This window comes from Manihot esculenta, chromosome 9, assembly GCF_001659605.2.
Source record: "Manihot esculenta cultivar AM560-2 chromosome 9, M.esculenta_v8, whole genome shotgun sequence".
Lineage (NCBI taxonomy): Eukaryota > Viridiplantae > Streptophyta > Magnoliopsida > Malpighiales > Euphorbiaceae > Manihot > Manihot esculenta.
Window position 1 is genome coordinate 16,297,119 of NC_035169.2, and position 10,587 is coordinate 16,307,705.

The 10,587-nt window shown below is 32.4% G+C and overlaps 1 protein-coding gene across 1 annotated transcript; it reads right to left on the reverse strand.

Annotated features, from left to right (window-relative positions):
- Positions 1-437: 437 nt before the first annotated feature.
- On the reverse strand, positions 438-7,745 carry LOC110622789 (DEAD-box ATP-dependent RNA helicase 9, mitochondrial). Its single transcript, XM_021767424.2, has 8 exons — positions 7,207-7,745; positions 6,950-7,077; positions 6,439-6,850; positions 6,070-6,168; positions 5,687-5,911; positions 2,893-3,054; positions 1,492-2,030; positions 438-677 (listed from the first exon to the last, which is right to left on the reverse strand). Exons 1-7 carry the CDS (start codon positions 7,630-7,632, stop codon positions 1,509-1,511), a joined length of 1,974 nt encoding a protein of 657 aa, XP_021623116.1. The 5' UTR covers positions 7,633-7,745; the 3' UTR covers positions 438-677; positions 1,492-1,508.
- Positions 7,746-10,587: the final 2,842 nt, after the last annotated feature.

Sequence of the window (10,587 nt, forward strand, 5' to 3'; positions counted from 1 at the left end):
GCTGACGACAAGGTGACCAAACTTCAGCAAAAAGAAGAAAGTGGTTTGGACGAAAATGACAATGAAGGTGATTAAAGTGTCGAAGAAGTCAACAGTGTACAAATTGCAATCATTAGCGTTTATGGTGACGGTGATTTCCAACATCATTATTTGTTTAGTATTCAAAGAAATGGAAACTAGTGTTTCTAATTATAATTAATTAGTACATTTATTCATAGTTGTTGAATCTGAAAATAATAAAATATTATAAATGACATACCATATCAGCTTCAAATTTAAATAAAATCACCAAAAACTTTCAGACTTTAACTTGTTACACCAAAAAATATAGAATTGGATTAAAACCCAAAAACACAAAAAATTGACATTTTAATGCCAATACCCTACTAATTTTGAACGCGCAGAGTATTATACTTAGTTATGGAAGCATGGCTCGATTTGAGAACAATAATAATAACATTAGATTACATGTCAAAACACTCGTCTTAATATCTTGAGCAAGAATTATTGTTTTTCCTCCATATAATTGATAATAAACACAACAAAAGAAAGATTCTTGATCCTTAAATATCCAGTAACGTTTTCTTAACCTTACTTCTACCAGCACCATTACCGCTACATGTATCTGACCCTGTCCATTGCCGGCCTTTCAGCTGTCATTGCAAGCGTATGAATGTCTGAAATCGAATAGGTTAAACATTCATCGGACTAGAGCATCAAAATCAGAGGTATGTCCAAAATGAAAAACCAAATTGATAAAGTCGTTAACCAAAACAACCAATTGAAACAAATCAGTAGTCTTCATTTTACAAAACTAGTTAACCAAATTCTCATTAAATATCTTCTCTTGCAATGTTTTCAGATTTCAACCACAACTTTGTATGAATATGTAATTTAATTTTTCAATATGCTATATAACTACATGTTAAAAGATTATAATATAATTATAACAGTAAGAAATATACTTGTACTTTGTAATAATAGTTAAATTAATTGTGTTTTTATATGGACATAAATTTTCAGAAAATAACCATTATTGATGCTTTCATAGATGAAATTTATAAATTTAGGTCATTAGCAAACAAAAATAACTGAACAGCTTTTAAATAATGTTAATTGATTAACAAATAACCGTCTGTGAATAGTCAGTTTTAAAAAAAAAAAGCCCAATGGAATAATCAAATAATAATAGTAGTGGTAGTAATAGTAATAGCAGTAATAATAATAACAATAATAATAATAATAATAATTGTTCAGTTAAGCAAGCCATGAACACCCAATGGCATTGAACACCTCCATATTCAAATGAATGAACAGGACAAAACCATATAATTCACTTGTGAATGAGAGAGAGAGAGAGAGAGAGAGAGAGAGAGAGGATTAAAAGCACTTTCCATTTTCTCTACTTTGTTTAAAACAAGTGTTCACATAAAAACTGCATGAGATAATTTCAAAATAAAAATTCATGACAAAAGGAGTAATAAAGCTTACCACTTATTTACTCGGACTTATCTTCTCCCATTTTTAGAATTATCACTCTGGAAATCCCCAAAGCTCCCAAATCGACTAGAACGAGGATCATTTAATCCATCACTAGTTCGGCTGGAATTACTATCACCAAATCCACTGGAACGACCAGAACCAAAGTCTGCAAAGGTACTAGAACGATCTGATCTACCACGTTCACTAAAACCAGAACCACTAAAATTCCCTGGTTGATTTCGGTTAAAACCAAAGGAACCAGATCCATTCAATTGACCAGAAAACTGGCCACGACCACTAGAATGGCCAAATCCAGGGTTCCTGGGATGATTAGATCCATAATCCCCACGACCACCAACCCGACTAAAACCTGTATCACCAAATCGACGATCTCTTGCTCCTCCAAAAGACCCATAATCCCCATGACCACCAGCTCGGCTAAAACCTGTATCACCAAATCGACGATCTCTCACACCTCCAAATCGACCACCAGAACCAATATCATTCATCATGCCCATGCTTCCACTCTCTACCATTATCCTTGGAAGCTGAAACACCACAGCATGTTAGTAAACCACCAAGTCAACCAAGTCCCAATTGAAGTTCCGATGCAAACAATACAACATGCACATGTACCATACAAAATATCTGACACACTAGAAGCACATGAAAATGAAACAGATTTCCATGCTACACAAAATGGAATAGAGAACGTCAATTACACAGACATATCATATGGAAAAGCTTCACATGATTATTGGAGCCAAAAAGAGCACATCACAAACAACTGAAAGTTGCATAAATATATCCTTATGACATGATGTACGACATCATTAAAAAAAGAATCAGTTTGGGGTATTCTGTGTCACGTACAAAATTATTAATACTGGCCATACCATGAATAATTTAACCGCTTTATACAAAAGCTCCATAATCTGTATTTTTTATTTAATTTTCTATTTTGCTATCCTTCAAAAAGGTTACAGCATCTGATATTTCAGGAAAATCTCAATCCTCTGCATCTATTGAGAAAGATAATAATGTAGCACAGTCTAGGGAAAGCAAAGAAAGGTTCAAACTTTGACTGTCAGGTCATGAAGAAACTAAAGTAAACAGCACTGCAACATGAAGTCTAATCGCAATAATCTCATAATGAAGAAAAATTCTTCTGCTTCAATTTCTTTTTTCAGGCCAATTTGTTTGCATACTAATTCGTTGATATTTACTGACAGATGATTCTCAACAGAAATTTTGTGGAATATAATCAAGAAAGAGAAGTACAAGACACCATGCAGTCATAACATAAATCCTCTGTGCATCATGCAATGAATATATATACATGAAATCGGAAGAGCTACAGTAAAGAACAAATCTACTACATGCAAATGCATAAAGGACACTGATTATAACCTGTGTAAATCTGCACCCTATTTCCCGCTCATAGATCTTAACTTGCCTAGTCTGATCCTCTGTGTAAATAAGAATGGCAGTTCCTTTCTTCCCAGCACGGCCAGTACGGCCAGATCGATGAACAAAAGTCTCTGAACAGTTTGGCAATGCATAATGTATTACCTAAAACAAGGAAAGTAGATAGGAAAAAAGTCAGCACAGAGAGAGAGAGAGAGAGAGAGAGAGAGAGAGAGAGAGGATAAATGACTTCCTATCATGAAAATGGAAGTCGTTCCTTGAAAAAGGGAAAGTGAGTTTTTCCCCCTTTTACCAGGAAAACACCAAGGGACTCAAAAACACAGCAAGAGTTTTTCAAGAAATAATTTGCAAGTAAAAAACCAAAAAGAGCCATAACTAAATATCAAGCATGAAAATGAAGCAATCGGCAGAGAGGTTGAGAGAAACTTGTTGGAAGCAAATTATGTAGTATGACATTGGCAGAGTCCCTATAATTGTACACTAAGTTCACAAGAAGCAATAAAAATAAATAATATGAAAAAAAAATAAGTATGTTATACTTCTATAAGTATAAAAAAAAAAAAAAAATACCGTCCGTGATGAGCTTTTATATTTTGAAAATAACATGGAACAACATAATTGCTAATACTATTAAAGACACTTTTATTTATGCATAAAGAATTTTTCAAGTCTCCAAGAGCCTTTCAATTTTTCTTTCTTTATCAGTCCAACAATTCTTTGTACATGCATAGGAGAGTCTAGGGGCATGTTTGTTATTGTTTATGCATGAAATAATACAATAGTGGATTCCCATTAAATACCAAACCATATGATGTGTATTTTTCTAAAATTTTCATGGGAGGGACCCCAATTTCCGCAAAATTCCATCCGCCACTGCAGTAGAAGTTAAAGAAACAAAACAGCATAGAAATTAGGGTCTAGGCTGATGCTGAATTAAAGATAAATATACAGGTTTGTAAAAACCTTACGTAAAAGGTACTTCTAATAAAAATTTAGAGCCAGCAAAATACTTTTAAAGAATATATTAGGGTTACACCAAGCAATAAGCCCCAGTCCCTGAATACAGATAAACCCTTTTAATCTAAAGTCTAAACACTCAGATAACTTTCAAAATCACATGCTTATTTGTTTATGCTAAATAAGCCTTAAAAGATGCTAAACTAAATAATAAAAACAGAATTCTAAAAAGCAGTGGTGTTCTCCCGCATAAATTTCCTGATCTCCTCAGGTTGGAAAAGATGAAGACTTCATACCATTACCACAAGATGCTAGGCTAAGCAATGATGGGGAGGTCACTGCTAACATATATTCAGCAAGTCCATCCAAAAAATCAACTTTGGAAACTAACAACAATGACAATTCTCTTCAAATCAACATCAACGGAAGATTTTAAAGATAGTGATATAATGCTTGTCCAAACAAAGTGGAAAAGATTTCTTAAAGGAACTCATGCAAGGTTAAGGAAATAAGGCAGAGAAGAAATTTAGCTTTGACACCAATTGGAGCAGTCTACGGCAGTAATGGGCAGCAAATTAGCACAAATATTACAATAAAGTAGGCATCTCTGAAGCTGGAAGAGAAGACAGAGACAATGCCTATTTACTTCAGAAAATCAATCATTCAGTTTCATTTATTATAAAAATCAACTACACCTAATAGTCAAGAAAGCATAAACATTTTTGCATTCTCACAATTATGTTTCATCCTTTCAATTTTTAGCAATTTTGTGTTGAGGTTGAGGGTTAAAATAAGTATAGTTTCCAGAATAATTTAGAAGATTACTATTATAATAAAGGGAATTAGGAGGCTGTGTAAATGTTGTGAAACATTCCCCAGATACTGCAGCAATGTGATAGAGGGAGAAAGATGAGGGAAGAACTGAAGAAAGTGCATGCATATGCACACATGCACACACACACACACACACACACACATAGATAAATAGATAAGATAGATGGACAGATGGAATGTGATAGAGGGAGAAAGATGAGAGAGGAACCGAAGAAAGTGCATGCATTTGCACGCGCAAACACGCACGTGCACACAGAAATATATAGATGGATGGATGGCTGGATAGGGGAGGGGGAGATAGAGAGAGAGAGAGAGAGAGAGAGAGAGAATGCGGGAGATAACACAAAACCTACCCATCATCATTCACCCCCCATGTAAGCAATCAAACTTCAGTGCAGGTTTGCACAATGTCAAATCAAGGAAAAACATGGCAAAATTTTTAAGAACACAATGGAAAAATTAGGCTGTAGATAGGAAGATGCAGAAGCCATTATTATGCTCTAAAATCTAGAATTACCCTATTGCAGCAGCAGAGAAATCAACAAAGGGAATTAGGAGACTCTGCAAATGTTGTGAAACATTCCCAAGACGGCAGCAATCTTATAGAGGGGGGAGAGATGGGGCAAACAATGCAAAGAGAGAGGTAGAGAGAGGACTAGGAGGGGGAAGAAGAAGAGAATTAGGGGGTGAAAAATATACAACTTTATCCAATTTTCAATTATCTGGACTTCCAAAATATTTAAAATATATTAAATTCAACAAAAACTACCATGCAATATGACAATTCTAATAGGAGGCCCACGCAATAAACCCTGTTGAAATGACAAGTAAACCATGCCTAAGCGAAAAAGAATAACTTACTCATCTTGATAAAAATATTGGGCCTTATAAGAAGTAAACCATATGGTAAAGTTCCACCCATGAACTAGGTAACAAATCACACATACCTGCCTAAGAAACAACAAAGCAAATAAACAGAATTTACCAGATCAACATTTGGAACATCAAGGCCACGGGCAGCAACGTCAGTGGCAACTAATATATTGAAATTTCCATTTCGGAAGCCTGAAAGGGTCCTCTCTCTCTGACTCTGTGAGATATCCCCATGCAAAGCCTCGCATCGAAAATTTCTTGCCATGGCATATGCTAATCGATCAGCTTCACGTTTTGTTTCAGTGAAAATAATACACTTTCCTCCTTTAGCATGTTCCTGACAATCGCACATTTGATGCTTAGAGCAAGCATGTCAAAATGGTGGAAGTAACAATAACTATAAAATCTCAGCAAGATTTACAATTTGTGAAAAGGAATACAAATAAAGTGTTTGTAAAAGCTTAAATATGACTAATAGAAGCTCTAGATTCATACTGTTATAAGAGGACCGAGTATCGATGCTTTTTCATACATGTCTGAGGCAATTGAATAAAGCGTGATTCCATCAGCCAGCTTCTTATCAGAATCCCCAACCTAAATGCAAAGTACATGTTAAAAATCAGCAACTCCTTGCAGCAATAATAAGCAAACCATCTAGGACTACATAAATGAAAAAAAAAATATATTACCTAAAGTCATTGCTACAATCTCACAAAAATGCAACAATAATAGGAATCTAGAACCCATTTGGACAACTATACCATTAATATGGTTGGTACAAAACTAGTTTTACTGTTGCCTATTGACATCAAATTAAAATTCATTATTAGGTTTTGCATGCCTGAAATGAACTCCAATACTCACAAGATCAATAGTCAGTGGATCTTTGAGGTAATTCCTGATGAGGTTTTTAATCCAACTTGGCATTGTTGCAGAGAACAACATGCTCTGCCTATTCTGTGGCAACCTCTGGAAGATTGTTTCAATATCGTCCACAAAGCCCACACCAAGCATCTGATCAGCTTCATCAAGAACAACAAACTGAACTTCTGACAAGTTTAGAGAACCTCTCTTCATGAGATCAATGATGCGGCCAGGTGTGCCAACAACAACGTCAACACCATAATCAAGCTCCTTCATTTGGCGCATAATAGGTGAACCCCCATATAGACATATTGAATCCAGGCTGGGTGCTGACTCACGAAACTCTTTCTCAACTTGGCGAGCAAGTTCCCTTGTTGGAGCCATAACCAGGGCCAAAGGGTTTCGACCCCGTCTAGAAAAAATTCAAACATTATACAATAAATGTAATGAATAAGGTAAGCAAATTGCGAATGGAATTAAAGAAATGAATAGCAGTGATAAGGCAACAAACCCATGCTTTTGATTGAACTGAATGATTCGGTCAATGATGGGAATTCCAAACGCAAGCGTCTTTCCTGTTCCTGTTCTAGCCCGTCCAAACAAGTCCCTACCTTCCATCGCTGGTTCCAGCACAGCTTTCTATTTCATTTTATTTAATTTCCAATTTAAGTGAAAAAAGGAATGGAAAAAAGAATATATGAGAATTTTGACAATGAATGGCAGAAGTGGAAAAGGGAAAAGCAAAATGAGAAAGAATAGAATGATCACCTGAATAGGAAAGAGTGTGGTGATACCCCTTTTTGACAAAGCTGAAACAATCTCTTCAGAAATTCCGAGTTTTCCAATCTCAAGCCCTTCCTCTCCACTATTCATACTCGCAGTCCCTTTTCCACCATACCCCTTCTCTTCCTCGAAGCCATAATCGTCTACCGCGAACTCTGCCTGCGACGTCGGAGACGCCTTGAAATCCAAGGGCCTCGATTGCACATGGAAGCCCCTCCATTTGTTGTCATTATAAAATCCACTGGAGCTTCTCGGTCTGCTCTCGCCAGAGACAGCGCCATTTCTGGGCACAACAACGCAGGTCGCCGCCGATGAGAACTGATGGTGTAAAACCGTTTCGATGGAGGTCAAAGCGGACATAGCCCACCTTGGGGCTTGAGAAGAAGACCTCCTGAGGATTCTGCTCAACATCTTCAGGCCCTTGTTTTTTCGGTGGGAGTGAAGAGGGGATTAGGGTTTTAGGGAATGAGGCGAAGGCGGTTGCGGAGGGTTTATGATTTATGTGGTTGGATTCGTAGTTGTTGATTTTCACTTCCTTTTGCAGTATATGCTTTTTCTTACACGTGCCTACGTATTTAATTTAAAAGAAAATTTATATATATATATATATATAAGCCCAAAAATATTAAACAAGAAGTAAAAAGGAAAAAAAATAATAAAAATTAATTTTTAAAAAATTTTTATTTTAAATTTATTATTAGTTAATTTTAAAGCTTCGATGAGTATGAATTTTTAATTACTTAATTTATACTTAAAATCTTATTTTTGTGAAAATTAAAAAAAAATATAAGTAATTGAAATAATTTTAAAAAATGATATTTTCATTTTAAAACATTCATATCGATTTTGAATAAAAAGAAATGGTAATCCAATGTTGTAAGAAAACTTTTTTATTTTCTTTAATTTTGAAATTTTGGTAGTATGATAATGAATTATAAATTTAATCATCTATTAAGAATCAATTTATTGTAAACATATTCTAAAATGAAAAATAACAAATTTAAACATGTTACTAAAAATGATTACATAAATAGAGTTTGTTTTAATCATATAAATAAATGTAAATAGTAGAATTTAAAAAAAAATTCTAAACTATATAAACGGTACAACTAAAGAGGATGGTTTAAAAATAATAATATTAAATTATCTAACTCTTTTATGTGGATCATTAATCAAATTTGACATATTACTAATTAATATTTATTAACTATCAAATATTTAAATGTATTCTTTGAATTTTAATTATATTATGCTTTCAATATTCGAATTTTTTGTCAAATTTTGTTGTTTTCATTTGTAAATTAGCGAATAAAGCAACTCACTTGTTAGCTAAGTTACTCATTTTATTTCTGCTACTCGAATGTGGATCTAGCCCTCCTTTTAAGATTGTTAATGTTATTTCTTCTAAATAATGAAATATCCATTATTCTCTCTCAAAAAAATAATGAAAATATAATCTATTTCAAAATTTAAATATAATTTATAATAAATTAGCAGAATTATAGATATTCAAAAATTTCTAAACATTATAGATATATGTAAATTCTAATTTCATATTAAAAATTAATTAAAGAAACAATAAACTATTGATTTTAAAATTAATATATTATTATAATACTAAAATTTTTATTAATATTATTAATGTTTAAAATTAAATTAACTCTTAAAATTATAAAATAATTAAATAAAATTATTGAATCTTCATAATTTTATCTTTAAATTAAATATATTATGTTAGTATTTTTTTTTAAATAGCAGTCAAATGTACTACCACCAAATTAAGTTTGTGAGTCCATTATGTTAGTAATTTTAAAATCTTAAATTCATAAATTTTTTCAGAAACATAATTTTTTTTTATAAGTATTTAATATTTAAATATATTATTTTAATAATTTTATTTGAAAAGGCAAAAAAAATATTTCTAATTATTTGTGTTTTAATAGATACACCTTAAATTATAAAATTTAACTATTATACTCTAAATTAATTAGATAAATTTATTTATACATGTTAAGTTTAACTAGATAAATAGCAAGTCATAATTCTAATATCACCAAAAATTAATATTTTAATATAATTCAAATAAATAATTATTAAAAAAATAATTCAAATTTTATCGATTTTAACAATTATATTCTCAATTTATTTTTAACAATTAAACCCTAAATTAATTTTTTTAATTGATTTCTAATGTTTTACTTATAATTTTGGATGATATATTTTAACTCATATTTTGTAGACACTGTTACCGTTCACGGTCCAGGGCTATCCCTCGCCTGGCCTCTTTGCCCAGCTCTTAACATCCATTCACCCTCACGGGTTCTTGGCAGGATTTGTCCCCTTGGGTTCTTGCATCGAATGCATCCTTTCCCAAGTGGATTTGGTCCAAATTTCCCTTTGGAAATTAGGTCGCCTCCCCCACTACTCGAACCCTTGACCTCCCACTTTAAGGGTCTGGTGAGAGTGAGTACCAATTGTAACTGTTTTAAATAGATGTAAATGCAATCAGTTCAGAATTAGGATAACAAGAGTAGTCTATTTATTTTATATTTTCTTTTAAATTGTGAATAATTTTCTTTTTGTTTGGAAAAAACCCATATAAAGACTGCTCTAAAAGTAGAAAAGTCTATCTCATCTCTCTTCTCCTAATCTCTGCACTCTCCTTTCGGTTCCTTTTTGGTCAAATTCTTATTTTTCTTCTTTTTTTATTTTTTTAGGATTTTATTATGACCCTTAAATACTAAATACACTTTTTCGGTTGAAGGTTAATCAAATAGAGATTTATTTAAAGTTGTGAGATTTGTTCTTAATTTCTATTCATCTTAATTTATGTTTTTTATTTTTTTATGTTTTCAAGAAACATCACCTCTATTGTTGTTCTTTTAAGAATTCAGGAGACCTATTAAATCTCCTAAGAAAATAATATATTGCTAATTAATCCAAGTAAATACGTAATTATTTAATTATGTTAATACAAGTAGCAATTAGAATATTTGTTTATGTTAAGAAACTAATTGATTTGGTTTAAATAATTTACTTGCTATTATTGATTAAGTTTAGGTTCTTCTCTTCTTAAATCAATTAATTAATTAAATCTACACGCTTGATGAGGTGATTAATTAACTAAAAATTAATATAAGCGCTATGCGGATTAATTTAAACGTAGAGAAGAATTGGTGGGATTCGCTTGTTTGAGCACTATAACCAAACAATGGACAATTAAATGAACATCTTTTTAATCAATGATCAACTACAAACCTCTCAACTTTGATTATGTTCAGCTGAGTTTTTATTTGATTATTTGTTTCATCATTCCAATCGTATTATTTTATTTCTTCTTTAATTTTTCTTAAAATCAACTTCTCC

Excerpts from the sequence above, each read along its gene's own strand:
- LOC110622789 (XM_021767424.2), bottom strand. The coding sequence starts at position 7,632 with ATGTTGAGCAGAATCCTCAGGAGGTCTTCTTCTCAAGCCCCAAGGTGG. Across the intron at positions 6,169-6,438 it reads ATCCACTGACTATTGATCTT|GTTGGGGATTCTGATAAGAA; the intron begins GTGAGTATTGGA and ends CTTTGCATTTAG. Across the intron at positions 3,055-5,686 it reads ATGTTCCAAATGTTGATCTG|GTAATACATTATGCATTGCC; the intron begins GTAAATTCTGTT and ends TCCTTGTTTTAG.